The 21,294-nt window shown below is 40.5% G+C and overlaps 1 protein-coding gene across 5 annotated transcripts in view; it reads right to left on the reverse strand.

The window, feature by feature from the left end:
• Positions 1-21,294, reverse strand: part of C2CD3 (C2 domain containing 3 centriole elongation regulator) — a 155,335-nt gene that overhangs the window by 36,992 nt on the left and 97,049 nt on the right. For all 5 annotated transcript variants that reach the window (XM_050756034.1, XM_050756032.1, XM_050756035.1 and 2 more), the window contains 4 exons: positions 16,919-17,521; positions 13,073-13,420; positions 6,469-6,607; positions 3,689-3,753 (listed from right to left, as the gene is read on the reverse strand). In XM_050756034.1, coding sequence (XP_050611991.1) covers positions 3,689-3,753; positions 6,469-6,607; positions 13,073-13,420; positions 16,919-17,521 — 1,155 coding nt within the window. The remainder of the gene's footprint in view (positions 1-3,688; positions 3,754-6,468; positions 6,608-13,072; positions 13,421-16,918; positions 17,522-21,294) is intronic.

The raw sequence follows: 21,294 nt of genomic DNA on the forward strand, positions 1-21,294 counted from the left end.
TGTGCCACAATAGCAAATCTAGGTATGGCTTTGACTGGAAAACACATTCCTCTAACTCCCTGAGCCTCAGCCACACACATAAAATGAGAAGTATTGAACCAGATTCAATATCCCCTTTGGTTGAGCAGGTGGCTCATGCCTGTAACCCAGCACTTTGGGAGGTTGAGGAGGGAGGGCGGCTTAAGGTCAAGAGTTCGAGACCAGTCTGGGCAACATTGCATGACCCTATCTCTAAAAAAAAAAAATTGTGGGGTATAGTGGTGCATGCCGGTAGTCCCAGCTACTTAGGAAGCTGAGGTGGGAGGACCTTGGGCTCAGGAGTTCACAGCTGCAGTGAGCATAATCCTACCACTGTACTCCAGCCTGGGAAACAAAGTGATCCTGTCTCAAAAAAGAAAAAAAAAAGATCCCCTTCAACTTGGAAAATTTTTGATTCTATAAACACTTGAAGCTGTATTCCCCAGAGTGGGGTTCAAGTAATTCTTACCCACTGGGGATGAAGTATGATGGAGGGTTCTGCCTAAAATGAAGGTAGTACATCTTAAACATACTTGAGGAGTGCTTTGGCTAAGCAGATCATGGAGAAAAGGAATGACTTGGAAGAGTTAAATTTAACATCGGATTAACAGGACAACCTGCCATTCTCCATTTGCAGTTAATGTTCTAGTCATTGAGAACTTCCCTCAACTCTTTCTTGACTTGAGGCTTTGTATTTGTTTTCCCCTCTGACTACAGTAAGTCCTGACCCTTCATTCCTCAGCTCAGGTGTGCTCCAGGAAGCCTCCTCTGACATCCTAAGTCTGGGTAAGACGTCTCCTATCAGAGTACCCTATATTTGCCTAATCATACTATACTGTACTTTTTATGTCCCACACTGACTGTGAGCTCTGTGAGGACAAGGGACCATGCCTGTTTTATTTTTATCTTTGTATCCCTAGTACTTAGCATGGTGCCTGACACAGAATAGAAGCTCTGCTGAACACAGCTTGGTTGGATTTCAGTATTTTCTATACTAGATTTGTTGAGTTTGTGTGGAAACAATAGAATTAACCCATTCATGCTGGAGTTTGCAAATTTTTTTATAAAAAATCAGACCTTGGTAATGACCTCGAGCAGTAGGATATAATAACTCCCACAAGCTTAGCATTCCTATAATGGAACACTAGGCATAAATAGGTTAAGGGGAGAGAGACATCTACATACACTGAGTGGTGGTCAGTGTTGTCTAGGCATTTTCCTCACTTTCATTTATGACCAGATCTTACTGAGACCCTCTTGAAGTCCTGGAAGATAGGGAATGTATTTTATTCTCTATACTCCAATAGTCCTAGCATAGTACCTGACACATAGTAGACATAATAATAAAAATAGCTCCATTTATTAAGCAACAATTATGTGCCAAGTACTTTACATATATTATCTCAAATCCTCACAAATCCTGCAAGGCCAATACTATTATTCTAACTTTATAAATAAGAAAGATAACAGGAAAGAGGTAAAGTGATTTAATTCAGGCCACAGAGTTATTATAGTAAATAGCAGAGCCAAGATTTGAACCCAGGTCTGCATAAGACCAAAGTTTATTCTCTTTTTCCTGCTAAAATAAGTGCTGAATTGTGAACCCTGGTCTGCTTGAGAATCTCTGTGGTACTTTAGGGAGAAGAGAGAAAAAGCCTAGAAAGGAGGGTAGAGCTCAGCTAAATAGAGCAAGAATTCCTTGTGTTGATTCAGAGAAAAGTGAGTTATGATCAGCTCTTGCTGTATTTACAAGGTTGGGTAGCAGTGGAGGAACTAAGTGAATCCAAAGCAGCAACATAGAACTCATCATCAAAACAAGGGACTCACAGCAGCACTCACCAACAGGAGCACAGGCGGAGAGAAAGGTCAGTAAATTCCCTTTACGTTCTGATTTCTCTCGGGTCTTTATTAGGGTTTGAGGTTAGCTCCAAAAATCACCACTGGCAAACAAAAAACTGTGACTCTGTAGGCTGTGTAGGCGACTCAAAACAAATGAAGATTTGGAAATCAGGGCCTAGCTGGAATCCTAAAGGAGCTACACTTAGAGGAGAGATTTAGTGAGACAAAATTTTCTAAGCTGTAAGATGGTTAGACGTCCGCACTACCTCAATTTTCCAAGTTTTCCAATCTTACTAGCATGGTAAGGACAAACAGTGAAGGCTGTACAACCAGTAAGAACTGGGTTCAAATATTGGCTCCACCAATTCATAGTGACATGCCCTTAGTCAAGCCACTAAACTTCCTTGGCCTTCAGCTTTTACAGCTATAAAATTAGACTAATTTTATTTTTACCATCAAGAATCAGAGATGTTTGTAAAGTTCTTAGCACATTACTGCTCGTTAATAAAAACAACAAAAACTGATATGGTATTTACTAAGTGTCAGGCTTAATTCTCCAAAAACCCTATGATAATAATACTACCTATGAAGTAGCCTCAATTTTACAGATATGGAAATAGGCACAGAGAAGTCATTTACCCAAGGTCACACTGCTACAGTAAGGGGCAGAACTGGCATTTGAATCTGAAGAACCTGGCTTCAGAGTCAAGGCTCTTAATGTTGCTGTGTTATGCCTCTTAATAAAACTGGGTCGAAAGACCATAATATCAGCACATCCCTCTTGGGAAGGTTCTTAAAAATAAGAAAAAATATGTGGTTAGACTCTTGTCTTGTGTACTACCTGATAATGCAAGGGTCTTGGTTAATAAGCCAGAGTCAACAGAAGGCTTAACATCATCATACAAAAGTGGGGAGAAACCACTTGTATGTGGCAGGCTGTACATTATGATGGTTGACAGATACAACAGGAAAGACTCAAACATACTTGGATTTCTTCACTAACCAGGTAGTCAAACAAAATTATATAATTTTTAAGTACTTGAATTCTGTAGGAGAATAGGCCAGGTATGGTGGCTCACGCCTGTGGTCTCAGCACTTTGGGAGGCTGAGGCAGGAAGACTGCTTGAGCCCAGGAGTTAGAGATCAGCCTGGCAACACAGTGAGACCTTGTCTGTACAAAAAATAATTAGCGGCTGGGTGTGGTGGCTCACGCCTGTAATCCCAGCACCTTGGGAGGCCAAGGCGGGTGGATCACGAGGTCAGGAGATTGAGACCATCCTGGCTAACACACTGAAACCCCATCTCTACCAAAAATATAAAAATTAGCGGGGCATGGTGGCGGGCGCCTGTAGTCCCAGCTACTCAGCGGGCTGAGGCAGAAGGGTGTGAACCTGGAAGGCGGAGCTTGTAGTGAGCAGAGATCGCGGCACTGCACTCCAGCTTGGGCGACAGAACAAGACTCCATCTCAAAAAAACAAAACAAAACAAAATTAGCTAGGCATGGTGGTGCGCGCTTTGTGGTCCCTGCTACTCAGGAGACTGAGATGATCAAGCCACTGCACTCCAGCCCAGGTGACAGAGCAAGATCTTGCTAAAAAAAAAAAAAAAAAAAAAAAATCCTGTTGACAATTCACTTTTTTTTTTTTTTACAGGAGAATAATGTGGCCTTCTGGGGGATTACCCTCTACCACATATCTGCATTCCCAGCACCATCGGGAGTGCTTCACTTCGTTTAAAAAAAAAAAAAAAAAAAAAAAGGAATGGTAAATTGTCAACAGGATGTGAGCTTATTTTTACAAGCAAGCAGATATTCTTTTAACAGAGTTCGTACCTCCTTTATGCCAAACTTTGAAGACCAGGGTTTGTTGTGGGTCCAGAAGCAGCTCTTTTGATAGCCTATTAAGAAAAACAACCACTGTAAACTAAGTGTATAGGAACTTTCTGTAGTATAAAACTTAGATTTGAAGAATATCTTGTAATTTGCAAAGCACTTTCCCAACACTATTTCATCTTCTTAGCCATCTTCTAGGATATATTTTTATCTTCACAGTTAAAATGAGGGGATGGAAGCTCAGAGAGGTGAATTAACTTGCCAAGACTTGAAAACAGGCTCCCCTAACACAACATTTCCTCCCCACCACTCCCAAAGCTTCCCTAAGACAGAGGAGTTCCTCAACATGCATTTAAGAGTTTTATTGGAATGGGTAAAGATTCTGCTTATGCCTTAGAATGAGAGAATGGTGAGAAGGGAAGAGGAGGAAAAGAACATTTACTGAGTGCCTACCTTGGGCCAGGCATGGCACCAAGTGTTTCATATACATTTAATCTGCACAAAAGCCTGTAACAGGGACATTATTATCCTTATTTTACAGATGATAAGATTGGGCTCAGAAAAGTAAAATGGTTTGCTTGAGGTCACTGAAGAGTAAGTAAGTAGTAGGCCTGGGATTTGAACCCTGGCTTGCCTGACCTCAACACTATACCATGCAGAGGCAAGGCAACAAAGTAAGAAAATGCCTAACTTTCATACCAGATAAAGAAGCTGAAGTGAAATCCACTGAACACCTCCAATACATTTATATATTATATAAAATACAGTTTTAAGTGACAAAGCTTTGGAAATTTCCAAACCAGGTGCTAGGGCTCCAGGTAAGCAAGAAGGAGATCTAGAGAAAACCAAGAGGCTTGATTTCATTCCCCAAACACCACTGGGGAAGTGAAGAGAGCCTACTTCCAGACCAATGAGAGGCACGGTCTAAAGTGAAACAAGGACTGGTCAGAGATTCTAATTCTAGCTGGGAGTCAAAAGACTCACCTCTGAATTGTAGCTCTACTATTATCACCTGAGCGACTCTGGCCATGCACTTAGCTTCTTCCAGGCCTGGTTCTCTTACCTGTTAAATGGGATAATACTACCGACCTGCAAGTTGCTATGAAGATCAAAGGAAACAATTTTGTGATAAGGGAATTGTAAATAGTGCCATTATTCATTTTTCTTCCAATCCTGCCTCTGTTACCAACAGACTATGTAGCCTCCCTGGGCCACAGTCTCCTCAACTGTAAAGTGAAGAGATGAAATCAGGAGATTGCTCATGTCCCTTCATCAACTTTGTGAAGTTTTGTAATTACGTTAGGTTTTTAGGTTGTGAATGAACAAATCACCTCCACTTAGAAGCTCAGTCCTCTGGTTTCCTGCCTTTTGGGGAGGATTTGATATTTTATATGAAGTACTCTGATGGCCAGAATTTCTATGATTTCCAGTAGCTCACCATATACAGCACTGAGTTTTCACTGCAGTTCTAGCTCCTGACTCAGGCCAGCCTCTCAAATTACAAAACACTGAGCATGTGACCAACTGCTGAGACTCAATTAAAGTACACAAACACTGTGAAAAAACAGAAGACCAGACACCATGGGTATGGCTAGTGTTGGTGGACAAGAATTAAACTTTATACAGGGTGATACAGTATAACTTCTAATATTGATTTTGTTACTATTATCATAACATTGCATCACATTTAATAAAGTTTAATTCTTGGTTTCCTATGCCAGCCCCCTCACATTTAATTAGCCCTCTTTGTCCTAATAAAATCTGAGTGGCACTGCACAGTGCCTGACAGGACTTTACCTCCTATTTTTGAGCCTCCCAAAGGAGACCTAACATTTGTTGTATACCTGCTTTGTACCATAAGGCCCTAAATGTCATCTAATTTGGACCTCACAATGACCTTATAAAAATGACCCTCACTTTACAGAGGAATCTGTGGCTCACAGATGTTACGTAACTTGACCACACAGTCAGTAAATTACAGAGATGGAGTTGGAGGCCAAGTGTCTCTGGTTCAAATGCCCAGGGTCTTTCCACTACACCAGAAGTCTTTTCCAAGGATGAAAATCCACAGCATTTTCTGAGATTAGTTCTCTTTGTTCGGAATATCTTTCCAACTCTTATTCACCTGGATAACTTATATACATTCTTCAATATTTAGCTGAGGTGTCTTATTTATGAAGCCTTCCCTGAACTTCTAGGTTGTCCTAAATAATCTTTTTTTCTGAGCTCTACCAGCATCCCCTTCTTATTTCTCCTTATTGTAATTTTTTTTTTTTTTTTTTTTTTTTTTTGGAGACAGTGTCTTACTATATTGCCCAGGCTGGTCTCAAACTCCTGGGCTCAAGTGATCCTCCCACCTTAGCTCTACCATCCCACATTGCCACCCCTCCCCTCCCCCAGTAGCTGGGATTATAGGCATGTGTTACCACACCCAGCTTGATGGTAATTTGTTATTGATATTTTTTCCCAGGTAAGACCATGCACTCCTCAACTGCATGAAGTATCTTAATCATCTTTAATTCCAAGTGCCTAAAACAGAGAGGTCCTCTCACTGAATAATTTTTGAGCATACTGAGAAGAGTTAAAAACATTAAAACAAAACCTTTAAACCACTGCTTGCTGTGAATTCATAAACACTAGGATTAAATAATTGCTGGGATAACAAAAGCATTTTCCAGGTCTGCTCAAAAATCGCGTTGGTTATACTCCTTGCTCTGACTTTGTGTCCTGGAACAAAAAGCAGATTCTGGAAGGCTGATGAACAAACAGATAACACAAACCTTGACTGCTGTTGAAAATTCCAGATGGGGGAATCTGTGTTTTCAACCACTTGGGTGTATACAGGAGATGATTCATCGGCTGTTGCAAAGGATACACAACAACTGGGTATCGATACTTTCCGCTCTGTCAAGGGGCTCCCTGAAATAGAATACAGTGGAGTGACTGTACTTTAGGGTACACAAGAAGCCTCAGATTATACAGGCACAAGCAGGACTATTCCTGGCCCTCTTCTACCTATGGGGTCTTTGTTCAAGCTATCCCCCTGTGTCTGAAATGTTTTCAGGCTGGGTGTGGTGGCTCAAGCCTGTAATCCCAGCACATTGGGAGGCCAAGGTAGGAGGACAGCTTGAGCGCAGGAATTCAAGACCAGCCTGGGCAATACAGTGAGATCCCATGTATATAAAAAAAAAATTAACCAAGCATGGTGGCACATGCCTGTAGTCCCAGCTACTCAGGAGGTGAGAGGATCTCTTGAGTCTGGGAGGCAGAGGCTGCAGTGAGCTGAGACTGCACCACTGTACTCCAGTCTGGAGGACAGAGTGAGACTGTGTCAATCAATCAATCAATCAATCAATGGATGAAATGTTTCGGTGACCTTTCTGCTACTACCCTGTCTTTTTAAGACTCAGTTCATAAATATTCCCCAAAAAGAAGTGACTTCTCTCATGTCCTGTACTTTGTGGGAAGATGGAAAATACTGTGTTGAGAGGCAAAAGATAAGATAGAACTACAAGGAGTCCTGAACCTAAGAGTCAGATGACCAAATATCAGCTCTGCCATAAATGTGCTATGTGATTTTGGGCAAGAAGTATCTAGGCCATAGCTTCTTCAACTGTAAAACTGGGCATATTATACTTACACTTCCAAAGATATTGTAAGAATTAAGACAAATACTAAGAGTAAGTAACACTTATATATCACTTACTGTGTGCCAGGCACTGTTCTACGTACTTCATATATATAAACTCATTTAATCCTTACAACAACCCTGTAAGATAGCTATTTCTATCATATAGATTATTTCTATCATATAGATTTCTATCATTATTATTCTATCATACAGATTTCTAAAAATTAGGGTACTGAAAAATTAATTAGTTGGTCACATATTTATTAAATGGTAGAACTGAGAGTCCAATTCAAGCATTCTGGCTCCAGAGTCCATGCTCTAAAATGTCTCCTATATTGCCTCTACTATGGGGTTAACAAATGTAAAATACTTGGTGCTGGTGAGAATACCTAATGTTAATTTTTACAAGATCAGGTTTCCAATGTGGGAGACTTGGTCAAGTTATTCTGTCTTAAGACAGTGTAAAATGCAGACGGCTGATGATACTAGATAGTCTAACTGAGCTGTACAGGAAGATAAGCCACGAGCCACGTGTGGCTATTCACCTTTAAATTCATTAAGACTAAAGATAAAAAATTTACTTCCTTGGTTGCACTAGCCATATTTCAAGTGCTCAATAGCCACATGGGGCTAGTGGCTACCATACTGAACACTGAACCCACAGAACATTTCCATCATAGTAGAAAGTTCTTTTGGACAGCACTGAATAATAGATACTTTACAAAACATAGACTATATATTTCATGAGATCACTTTCAGCTCTAAAATGCTATGAATGTCAGGATTACAGATGAAGGAAAAGAGATGAGCAGAGCAGAAAGGAATAAAGTATGTCCTAAACATAATCGACATGCTCCAGGGAACAGATTCTGTATGTGTATTCTAACTGGGTTGTCTTCTTTCTAATTGTCTAGCTCAGAATTCTCCAAATCCATACTCCCACTTGTCCTGTAGGTGAAGTTCATCTTTGAGGCTCCACCCTTTTCTCCATCTCGCTGCTCCTTTCAGTAAGTACTCCTCCAGGGGCCTCAGTCTGTCCCTCTGGACAGAAAGCATTCTGATGAACAAATTAACACTCAGGAACTGCTGATTTTATTCCTCTCCACATGCAGTTTAATATTTAACAAGTAGTCTTTAAAAGATAGGTTCTAGTACCATCTACTCTGACAAGCCTCCCTAGGTGGAATCACTGAACTTTATACCCTCAGAGCTTCCAACTTAAAATTTCTTTCAGGGGAAGAAAAGTAGCTATAGCTTTGCTTTGATATGTTTTCCTCAAACTAAAGAATTTCCATTAGACCAATTCTTTTCAAACTTTCCCACCAAAGTAACAATGATTCAGAGAAGAATAAACATTAAACTCTGAAGTGCAGGAGTCCCGGTTGCCTTGAAACAACTATAATAAGCATAACATCTAGCAGGCTTGTCTTTTATTTTAGCAATTCATGAAGGTTTTATATTATATTCCATAATACAACTATATTTGTATCTGAAATGTATAAATGAAAAACAGCATTTCTGTTCCCAAATCTTTGTTAAAAAATTGACATGCTTATTATTTAATCTTGTGACTTCTAGCACCCAGGGCACAAAACCAGACCAGATGACATTACTTTTTCAGTCATTTATACTGGAAATAATTAATAAAGAAAGAAACTGCGTGATGGGAAGAGAAAAGAGAATGGAGATTTTGTGAGGAGGCTTGGGAAGGAGAACTGAAGAGAGATGCTAGCCTTGGAAGGAAGATCTAGTGGCGTCCACAAAGCAGGAGAGAACTGAGGCATGTGCAAGTTGCCAACAAAGCAGGACCTGGAAAAAGGCTGAACCAAGAAGCAGAGGAGCCTTAGAACAGGGAAAGCATTAAAGATATAGAGAAGAACTCTATGAGGAGCAAAACAACAAAACAAAACAACCTCTGGCTACAACTTGGCCAAACCAGTTTACAAGCTATTAAAAAAAACCTTTTTTAAGGCTAATCAAGGAAAGCAGTAGGATTTACAAGCGTATTTTTGAAAGAACAGGGAAAGGTTAATAAAATAGTAGTAACCAGTGAGCTATCTTCTTAAAAGTTTTAGTGAAACTGAACAGTATTTATGCGGATTGACTTGTGGAGCATCTACTCCCGCCTACTTTTATTGCATTGTATTCCTCTCTATTGTACAGATTGGAAGGGTTAAAAGCTACATTTCTTGGACTCTTTTGCAGCTAGGGTATGGATGCAAATTGGCCTCTGCCAATCAGATGCCCTCACAAAAGATCTGGAGGGCGGGAGGCAGAGGACATCTTCCTTTTCCTTCTGCTTTTGCTAATAACAAGGATGATGATGTAGAGACATTGTATTTTCTGATCTAGCGTTTGATCCCTGGGTGGAGAGAGGCCCTGTGGCAATGGCGATGACAAGAGCTTCTGATTCTTAGATTTCAGTTTTGGCACTGCATTCTGAACTTAAAAGATTTAGTGGTTTCCTCCTGAAAGTTTAGCCTAAAGCCCACTCCTCTAGACCTTCTAATGACTTAAAGTACCTTAATATTCTATATTAAACTTCTCTCTGCTTAAAATGGCTGGAGTGGGTTCTGTTTCCTCTGCCTGATATAGCTTTCATCTCTCATTCTTTCTCCCATTTTCCTTTTTGGTCTTAAGCTTCAACTGATTTCTTTCAATAAAATGTCATAAATCCTCACAACTAGGAAGAGATAACCTGGCTCTACCATAGCAACTCTCAAATATTCTATAATAATCTGTGTTTCCCTCACTAGACTGAGAGCTCTTTGAATGCACAGAGTAGTCCCAAGGCCCTTATTAAAGGGTTGCTGACTCCCCACTGCCCTTTGTCTACAGATAGTTGCCCAGGGTTACAGAGAAGAGTTGCCTTGTCTGCTTGCAGTACACACTCATAGAGGATAGCAACATCTTCTCAAGAAAGCTCTGAGAAAGATCAGCAGAGAGGACCAATCACTGTTCCTAGAGGCAGGACACCTAGGTTCCAATATACGCTCTGCCGTTGCTTTAGTGTGACATATTGGATACACCACTTCATTCTGGCTCCCTGGGCCTCAGTTTTCTCATCAGAAGTAAGGGCTCTCAAACCACTTTCCACAGTAAAATTCTAATTCTAGATATATATCAATCTTGCTCACATCTGTCTCTTATGGCAATACCCCCTGTCCCTCTGGTTTTATTTGTTTATTTATTTATTTATTTTTTGAGATGGAGTCTCACTCACTCTGTTGCCCAGGCTGGAGTGCAGTGGCACGATCTCGGCTCACTGCAACCTCCGCCTCCTGGGTTCAAGTGATTCTCCTGCCTCAGCCTCCTGAATAGCTGGAATTGCAGGCTTGTGCTCAGCTAATTTTTGTATTTTTAGTAGAGATAGGGTTTCGTCATGTTGGCCAGGCTGGTTTTGAACTCCTGATCTCAAGTGATCTCCTGGCCTCAGCCTCCCAAAGTGCTGGGATTACAGGTGTAAGCCACTGCGCCCGGCCATCCTCCAGTTTATTTTGAAAGCTACTATTTGCTAAAGGCCTTGAAATAAAACTATTTTAACTTAGGAAAAAGATAGTTCCTTATTTAGACTTGAACAGACACATTCCTTTTAGCCAAATAGGTGGGTGAAAAAGAAATCAGCTTGGGAGAGCAGGTGTATCAGGTTTCTCTGGCTCTCCTCTTGTAGGTGGAAATTCATCTGGGCCTGTTTACATTCTGAAAAAGGTCAAGTTCTGAAATACTTTTGGAAGCAGCCCAAAAGAAGGCTGCTACACCCCTCCACAGGGTTGGGATGCACATTGAGAACAGTTAAGAAGACTTGAGGTCAACCAGTTATGCCATTTAATAATTCTTGATCTGTGGGAGACAGGCACAGACAGATAATTACAACCCAAGAAGATAAAGACTATGCTAAAAACACATGGGACCCAGAGGGGCCCTGAACTCTGCCTGGATGGGCTAAAGAATGCCTCTAAAAGTTGATAATATTGAATCTGATTTTGTTTTTTACTCAGTATAACTTATGCTACTTCAAATTATTTTACCTCTCTGTTCCTTACTTGTCTCATTTGTAAAACAGGGCTAGAAACACCTGTTTTGTCTAACGTAAGTGTACAAATCTTAAGAGTATTGAAGCTGATCTTAACAGAAGGTTCCTCAGAGCTTTTTCTTACAAAAGTATCCAAGAAGTTCTTTTATTTTCAGAACCAGGACTACAGTGGTGACCACAGACCATTTCAGAGCTGCTTCAGAATTAAGCTTTGCTAAAGGCAAAGCTCCGAATTCGGGGCTGTTTGTTAATCCTCTGCATAAAGGTTTGCACGAAAGAACCATTCATTTCCTTCCTTAAGAAAGAGCTTCCAAGGCATAAAAGGGACAGACACTCTGAGAACACTGTTAAGGCAAGAGGAAAGTCAGAAGTACAGATTGTAGAATAATGGTCTCCTACGAGAACGTTTCTGTTGCCTATTCTCCATTCTTGCTGCCTACCTTGCTTCTTTAGGCTTCAGAACTTGAACTAATGTGACGGCCCTCTCAGTGACTGCTGCTTTCAGTTTTATCCAGTATCTTTTTCATATTGCCACCAAGATTTCATGTCTGGTCAACAAATATGACCTTGTCTCTCCACAGATTAAGGCTTTGTTGGTTTCATCTCACCTGCAGTGTCAGTCATGTAGCATACAAAATGCTGCCCATGTAGCCTAATTAGTCTTTCCAGCCCCATTTCTCACTACTTTTTACTCACATTTAATGACCTTTTTTTGGCCAATGTCCCATTCTCTCATAGTACCAAGCTTTTGACCATGCTATTTCTTCTCATTAGAATGCCTTTTTCCTCTTTCATTCAGCAAACTTGCTCCTCCTCCTTCAAGAGTAGACTAAAGTGACACCAATACTTTGAGGCTTGACCACTCCATTAGCAAAAAAACTCCCTCTGTGTTCTCAAAGTTTTCCTATACCACCACATCCACCCTCCCACAGCTTTCCTCTTTCATATTGTTTATTCCTCTGTACCAAAAATGTTAACATATCTCTCCATTAGGCTGTCTGTTCCTTGGGGACAGGGACTGTGTGTTGTTTGTTTATCCCAGCACTGTGATCTTCATGATGCAGCAAAGCAAACATAATGTCCTCCTGTTTTATGAATATGAGACATAACACCTCTCACATTTCTGGCACGAGTTGCAGACCTGTAAATCACTTGTTATTTAGCCTCTAGGTAAAATGACCTGAAGTTACATAGTTAATGTGCTCTGCAGAGCCAGGTGGGCAGGTCTGTACTCAAAGAGATGATGGGCAGGTCTCTATACTATAGGTCTATACTGTATACTCAGCACAGTGTCTGACTGACACATACATGTTGTGGGAGGAAGGACTACATGGGCTTATCACTGCAGGGTGGAAATCAGGATACAACAGTGACGTCTGAAAGTCAGATGTCTACCATATGCTTGCCTTGACCTGGCTGAACAGAAAGAACTCTGTGAGAAATTTAAGAGAGAACAAGTTAGGGGTCTGATGATCTGATGGTGGATAAGGAAAAGAGAAGTATCTATCTAGGTTGATACTCAGGTGGCTGGACTGGGGAATTTACGATATGCAACAAGTTCAGAAAAGCTTTCATGTTGCTTAAACCTTTAGGATTGAGAAAAAAATATTTATCAGTTAAGATAATTAACAGATCCTGCCATGATTTGAAAGACTTGTGAAGAAAGGAGCACACCCTGAAGAGTTAGACATATGCTCCTGGATAGGTGAGGAGAGCATACCTTTCAAGCTCAAGTGCATTGCTCTTTCTACTAGGATGCTGACTGCAAATGTTCCATCCAACTCAGCAGGGCCCTCCTGGGTCAGGCAGACTTCAGCTGTGGTGCTGCTGCAGGGGACCTGAGTGGAGGCAGGAGACTTCTGGTGGCAGGAGACTTCTTCCGGTGGAGAGAGTTGGACCTCATCATTTCTTCTGGGGAGTTGCTCAGACTCACTGTGGCTGCTGCAGTCCATAGAGTCCAGCTCATGAGTGGGCTCAAGGTGTGAGGAAAGAGAAGAAAGAACCACATGAACTCGCAAGGCAGCTCCTGAGAGGTTGGAAGCATTTCGTCCAAACAGAGGATACACACCTAAAAGAGGATGGAGAAGAATAAGGCTAGTCAAGCAGGAACCAAGGAAATACTCACTGAGGGTACTGTGGTCCTTTCTCCTTTGAAAGGTCTACAAACCCCAATACATCAATTTGCAAAAGAAACTATGAAGCTGGTAGAAAACAAGAAAACTTTTACCCTGCCCTAACTATCTTCAATAATGAAAAGTAGGCTGAGTGTGGTGGCTCACACCTGTAATCCTGGCACTTTGGAGACTGAAGTGGGCGAACTGCTTGAGTCTAGGAGTTCAAGAGTCTGGGCAACATGTTAAAACCCTATCTCTACAAAAAACACAAAAATTAGCTGAGCATGGTGGTGTGTGTCTGCAGTCCCAGCTACTCAGGAGGCTGAGGTGGGAGGATCACTTGAGCCCAAGAGGTTGAGGATGCAGTGAGCCATGATTGTGCCACTGCACTCCAGACTGGGTGACAGAGCAAGACTCTGTCTCAAAAAACAAAACAAAATAAAACAAACAAACAAACAAAAAACCCAAGTAATGAAAGTAGTAAGATCTCTGATTTAAAGCCAAAGCCAAGTGACTACCAGGCAGAGCTGTTGTGGAAGGGATTCATGCGCTGAGAGGCAATAAGACTTAAAGAAGTCTGAGATTTGATGAAATCAAGAGTGGCCTATTTTCTCTTCCTCGTGTCTCATGGGCTCCTGTTTTTAGACCTTCTCCCTATCAGGAAGCTGTCTTGACACTCAATTTAGCTATGTTTCACTAGGGTTCTGGCAATATTTTCGGGGGTGGAGGGGAAGTAGGAGGTAAGCGGAGACCAGAAAGAAGTATAAGGGAGTTAATATTTGTTGGGTGTTTTTCATATGCCAGAATCTCAGAGGAGTTAAATAAACTGCCAACATCACTCTTCCAGTAAGTGGCACATTTAAGCCCAGAGATTTGAATTTCACCAACTTGCTGAATATTAAAATAAGATTTATAAAGCAGAAGGTACTAATAGTTCCTTCTGAATCTCAAAGTTTGCTTCATTAAACTCATTTCAATTCAGGAAAATGGAGTTAACTGATTCATAGATGGCAATAATATTAAACCTTTCCTGTTTTAGATAACCAGTTTTCTTCTCAAAGCAATGTGTAAATTATTATGATTATCAAAGGAAAATAAGGGCAGGTCATTACAGGCGGGAAGACACCCAAAAGCAACACAGTTAAATCCTTATCCTCGGGAAAATTAACAAAACATGGAAGTAAGGTTGGATGGATGGCTTGATTCATTCAACAAACACATCAAATGACATGCCTTGTATAAGACCCGTGTACAAGAGAATAAAAAGCTCAGACAAGAGGGATATGGAGAAGTATGAGGGAAATGGATGATCTGAAAAGCTAAATATTACCTTTGGTAGCACTCAATAAAAAGAGATATTTGTGTCTGAGTTTCTATACTTAGATCTAAATTCAGTGTCCTAAACCTACTTTCTTCAGCAGAATGAAGCTAAAAGCCTGTCTTTATAAACTTTAGTTCAAGTGAACTTGGTTCACTTCAAGGACATTTTCTGTAGTCCCTTTGAAGGGACTCTAGGCCTGCTCAGATAAAACAGAGCACATGGCATTTGATGTGCTCAACAGAGCCAGATTTATACCTGTTAGGTCCAGAAAGAACCAGAGAATTTGGGATGATCACCTAGATACACTCAGTTCTCCTCTAGCCTGGGCCACCCACTCAAAAATAGGGTCTGAGCACAGGGCTAATAGGGCTAACAAAGGGTCATGACTCAGTTTCTTCGACTGTAGAGTTGGGGAAATAACAACTAACTGGACCGCAATATTAAGCTGAATAAAGATCATATTTGTAAAGAATCTACTCTGGCTACCTCTAATTCATCTTAACTACAGTCACTAGCTTTATTTTTCTAAATGCAAAGCTATATACTCCTCTTGTATTCAGAAACCATTGTACTAATTTTCCATAACTCTCAGGAAAAAGTCCAAACTTCAGCTGAGAAGAGAAGGCTTTCAACACAGTACTCCTGCCTACCTCCCTAGCTTCATCTCTAATCACTTCCAAATCTATGTATGCTAAGATGCAGCTGTCCGAAATTACTATAGTCCCCAAAATCTATCAAACTGCTTCATTCTCCTGTACTTTCACCCATGCTGTTCCCTTCTTTAGAACACCTTTCTTTACCCCTTTCCTTGACTTATACCTACATCCTTTGAAACTCAGGTCAAGTATCACTTTCACTGAGATGCTATCCTTAGAGATGTTGCGTCCCTGCATTCCCATAGCACCAAGAATACCTTTTTCATAGTTCTCATGCCTCACTGTAATTATTTACTTACTATTGTATTCTCCTATTAGACCGTAAACTCTTTAAGTTCAGGAACTAGTTCTTACTCATCTTTGAATTCCCAGGTCCAAGCATATGTATCAAGTACCAAGCAAATGTTTGAAAGAAAAGCACCCAGCACAAAAATGCCACCTGCAAAATGTTACCCTTTTCTTTTCTGCTCTGTCAACTAGTTTATTACCATATAGATTTTCTTTATGGTTCCAAGATGTGGTGACCAGAGAGGAAGAATATCCTGGTCCCCTCAGTAGGTATGCTTTTCAATATAATTAATAAACTAGCATTCTAGATGATCATATAGGCTCTTATATATGTGGTTACAAGTAGTTCCCTAAATTCATTCATTATTTCATAAGTGTTAACAATGTTCTAAGCACTATGTTAAATGCAAAAATCTGATGAGTTTGGATGCACCCTAATGCTACGAAGTTCACAGCCAATTCTTCGACCTATGTTGATCCCACCACAGTACTAGAATTAGATAACACCCTTTCTTAAGCAGGCAGTGGAACTTTAAAAACAATCTCTTTAGGGATGAGTTCATGTCCTTTGCAGGGACAGGGATGAAGCTGGAAACCATCATTCTCAGCAAACAAGAACAGAAAACCAAACACTGCATGTTCTCACTTATAAGTGGGAGGTGAACAATGAGAACACATGGACACATGGAGGGGAACATCACACACCAGGGCCTGTTAGGGGGTGGGGGGCTAGGGGAGGGATAGCATTAGGAAAAATACCTAATGTAGTTGACGGGTTGATTGGTGCAGCAAACCACCATGGCACGTGTATACCTATGTAACAAAACTGCACATTCTGCACATGTACCCCAGAACACATATATATAATATTATATATATATACACACACACACATATATATACACACACACATATATATAATCTCCTTAGTTACAAGAAGCACTACTAAATTATTATTAATCTTTCCGTGTGCAATAATGGAAGGAAAACTTACTAGTCTGTGACCCTGGGCAGGTAACTCAATCTCTCTCAGCCTTCTTTTTAATGAATATAAATTGGGTATAATAGCTATCTCACAGGATTGCTGGGAGGGTCAAGTAAAGTAATGTCTGACAGAGTGTCACGCATAGTGTTTGACACAGAGCAGGTGCTCAAACTACAAGAGTTGAATTGGGCTCCTCACTTACCACTGACAGTTAGTGTCCTCGCTGACCTCTCCCCAAGTCTGGCCAGGTCCACATAGGCTGAGCCAATCCAGTTGTCTGTCTGATGGGGTCTCTCCACACTATCATTGCCATAAGCTTGCCACACTTGGATCTCTAGCCTCTCCTCCCTGAAGTACCAAAGCAGTGATGGTCCCCTGGTGACTTCTGCTCTTTTGGATGCCTTGAAAGTGACGATAATCTGCTTTTTGTTTACAGATTCCTTGGGTTTCTTGAGAGGGGTCCAAAAGGCTTCATGATCATAGAACTTGTAGCGAAGGTAGCAATATGTATTCTTATGAATATGGTTGTGGCCAGCAAGCAGCACGCAATGGATGGGCAGCCACAGCCTTGGGGTGGAGATGGTGACAGTGGCTGGCTCCCCTTCATCCATTCTGACAAAATCTTTCAGGCTGTTCTCAAAGCTCCAGCCCAATAGCTCAGCAGCTTCCAAGACCCGCTCTCTATCTCCACGATGCGTGAAGGAAACTGAAAGCTCCAGACCACCCACGATCTTCTGCATGAGCTCCAAGCCATGAGGTAGGCCCCCATCTTCTGGTAAAATGATAGGATACCATCCTGTGATTCCTTATGGGAGAAAAGAAAGATTCTCAATTATAGTCTTAAAAGTAAACAAAAAACAAGTTTGTTACTCTCCACCCCATAGTATCCCATCACCCTGGCTCAAGACAGAACAGAAGACATACCCCAGTGAATCAGAGTTTGTGTTCATCTGACCACTGAGAGGTAATGAGATTAGATGGGAAGAACAAAGGCTAGGAGTTGGAAGATCTGAGTTCTCTTTGGCTATGGCTAGATCTAGTGGTTTATTATGAACAAGCCATTAATTTCTCTCAGATTTGGTTTCCTTAGCTCACAAATGGGAAAACTGATGCTAGTGCTGTCTCCCAAAGTTGTTATGATTATCCAATGAGATAATGGTTTAGAAAGAGTTTTGAGAGAGAAGTGCTTTAAAAGTGTGAAATGTTTATAGTACTATGAGTACAATAGAAAAGGCCGGGGTCAAAAGAGATCTGGGGTCTAGACTCAAGTCTTCTACCAAGGGAATCGGCATTTAGAGAACACATACCAAGGACCAGGTGCTAGATTTCAAAATCTTTCTCTATCGCCCAGGCTGGAGTGCAGTGTTACCTGTAACTTTGAACTCCTGGGCTCAATTCATTCTCCTGCCTCAGCCTCCCGAGAACATAGGACTATATGTGTGTGCTACCACGCCTGGCCATTTTCCAAAAAAAGGTTTGTGCTTGTTTTTTTTTTTTTTTTTTTTTTTTTTGCAGAGATAGGGTTGTGTTGTGATACCCAGGCTGGTCTTGAACTCATGGCCTCAAGTGATACTTGCACCTTGGTTTCCCAAGGTTTTGGGATTACAGGAGTGAGCCACTGCACCTGGCCAAAAACTACTCTTTATTAAACATCTAGTATGTGTCAGAAATTCTGCTAGCCCTTTACAGATATTATTTCATTTAATTCCTCTGATAACCCTGAGAAGTTCTGAGGACTAAATGGGATAATAATCCTTATTTTACAGGTGAGAAAGTGGAAGCTCAGAGACCTGTCCACCTTATTACTGCTACCAAGTAAGAGAGCCAGAATTTGACTCCAGGTCTATCTGGCTCTAAAGTCTACATTGCACCTAGTATAGGTTCACACTATCTTATCTGAAACCTTTAAGGCCAGATTTATTTCTGAATTTAGAATTTTTCAGGTTTTAGAAAGGTAATAGAGTACATAAACTGAATATTATATAATATTATATATCAGGGCCCACAGATAGTAAATACTTTAGGCTTTTTGGGCCATATGGTCTCTGCCGCAGTCACTCAGCTACTGTGGTAGCTACTGTGGTAATAAAGTGGCCACAGACAATTTGTAAATTAATGGGCACAGTGTGTTTTAATAAAAGTTTACATAAATAGGCAGTTGCCTAAGTCTCGTATCAGCTGAGGTCAGATTTGGCTCCTCAATGAGTTAAAAAACTTCTATTTTCAGGGTCTTTTGGATTTTGGCACTATATAAAACAGATTGCGGAATGATAATATTCACAGCAATTTTCTGAGAAATGTTTTACTGAGTGTATTTTACAAATGAGAAGATTTAGGAGATTAATTTGCTGAAGATTACTTAAGGTTTTATGACTTTTGCACAGGTATTTAGCTTTTCTGGGCCTTCTTAGTTTTTCTCTGTGAAATGAGGAGGCTGAAAATTTTGATCTCTAAGGCTCTTTTTCAGCTTGATAGCCTAAGAGCCTAGGGCTTTGGTTCTATGATTATGTTTCCCCACAGCTTAATGGTTCTTAACATTTTTTTGGTCACAGACCCTTTTGGCTCAAATGAAAGCTATTATGCCCCCGAAAATAAACAAATACACGTAGACACAAAATTTCATGCCATTTCAGTGTTTAAGAACTGCATAGATTATTAGATGGTTACTTTAGCTCTGCGATTCTATAATTGAGGGTATAGGTAGGGAAAAACAAAATAGAGTGCTTACTTTAGAATACGCTGGATACAAAGACAAATGATATATCCTTAATTATCTAAAAGGTATATATCCAAGGGGTTAATTTTAATTCACAGAGATGTGATTTCCCAGATGGTGCTTGTTCTCTCCCAAACTGTAGCTAAGTTATAGAAGGAAGGAAATTGAGGTGTCCTATGTGCCCAGCCCTGTGCCAAGATTTTTCACATGTAAGATTTCATTAAATGCTTTAATAATCTTGTGAAATAGATATTACTATTTCCATATCTACAGATGAGGAAACTATGGATCTGAGAGATGAAGTAACTTTGTTTAGATCACAAACAATAAGTGACAGAAGGGAGTTTTGAATCCCATATCAACTTGTGCAGACTTCTGTCTGGCAGGCACATACACAGTACCTGTTTATTAGGGTAGTGCTCAAATATTAACTCACGAAAAAATTGGGAGATGTGTGACAGAATTCTGCAAACTAGATTACACAATCCTAGGCAGGAAGATGGACAACAGAAGGAAAACCTACACTTATTGCACACCTACTATGTGTCAGGTACTTTATATAACCAATTTAATGAGTTCCTACCTTATAGACTTATCAGGATTAACTGTATCCATCCCACAAGATAAGAAAATGGGGGCTCAGAGAGGTCAAATCACTTGGTCAAGGTCACCCAGTTACTAGTAAGTAGGATGGGATCAGTATTTCCAGACTGCCTTGGTGGTTGTGTCTACTTTGGGGGGCATTTATCCTATATCCTTATTCCTTCTACAGTGAGAGAAAAAATAGGGAAAAATAATGAGTGAATCTGGATTTCATTTCAGGTCCTGCCACTCACTAGGTATGTGGTTTTGGCAAACTACTTAATCTCTCTAAGTTTTCTCATCTGACACATGAAAATAATAAGATCCTATATCCGTACTTGTCAGGGTTACTGTGAAGCTCAAACAAGATCTGAGAAAATATTTTACAAAGTACTATATAATATAATGGATATTGCCATATTCTTCATCATCATCATCATCATCTTTCTTAGGGAAGGATGATAGTATAATGTCTTGAGCTTCTTTGTTTTATTAGAAGACCTTCAGAATGATTAGGGAGAAGACTTAAAATGTTTCAAGAAATGGAGTTCACTCATGATTTGGCTCTCTGTGTGTCTGTTACTGGTGTATAAGAATGCTTGTGATTTTTGCACATTCATTTTGTATCCTGAGACTTTGCTGAAGTTGCTTATCAGCTTAAGGAGATTTTGGGCTGAGACAATGGGGTTTTCTAAATATACAATCATTTCATCTGCAAACAGGGACAATTTGACTTCCTCTTTTCCTAACTGAATATCCTTTATTTCTTTCTCTTGCCTGATTGCCCTGGCCAGAACTTCCAACACAATGTTGAATAGGAGTGGTGAGAGAGGGCATCCCTGTCTTGTGCCAGTTTTCAAAGGGAATGCTTCCAGTTTTTCCCATTCAGTATGATATTGGCTGTGGGTTTATCATAAATAGCTCCTATATTTTGAGATATGTTCCATCAATAGTTTATTGAGAGTTTTTAGCATGAAGGGCTGTTGAATTTTGTCAAACGCCTTTTCTGCATCTATTGAGATAATCATGTGGTTTCTGTCGTTGGTTCTGCTTAAGGGATGGATTATGTTTATTGATTTGCATATGTTGAACCAGTCTTGCATCCCAGGGATGAAGCCAACTTGATTGTGGTGGATAAGCTTTTTGATGTGCTGCTGGATTCGCCACCTGCCCACCCTCGCAAGGGAATAAAATACCTAGGAATCCAACTTACAAGGGATATGAAGGACTTCTTCAAGGAGAACTACAAACCACTGCTCAACGAAATAAAAGAGGACACT

Source organism: Macaca thibetana, chromosome 14, assembly GCF_024542745.1.
Source record: "Macaca thibetana thibetana isolate TM-01 chromosome 14, ASM2454274v1, whole genome shotgun sequence".
In the NCBI taxonomy this organism is placed as follows: domain Eukaryota; kingdom Metazoa; phylum Chordata; class Mammalia; order Primates; family Cercopithecidae; genus Macaca; species Macaca thibetana.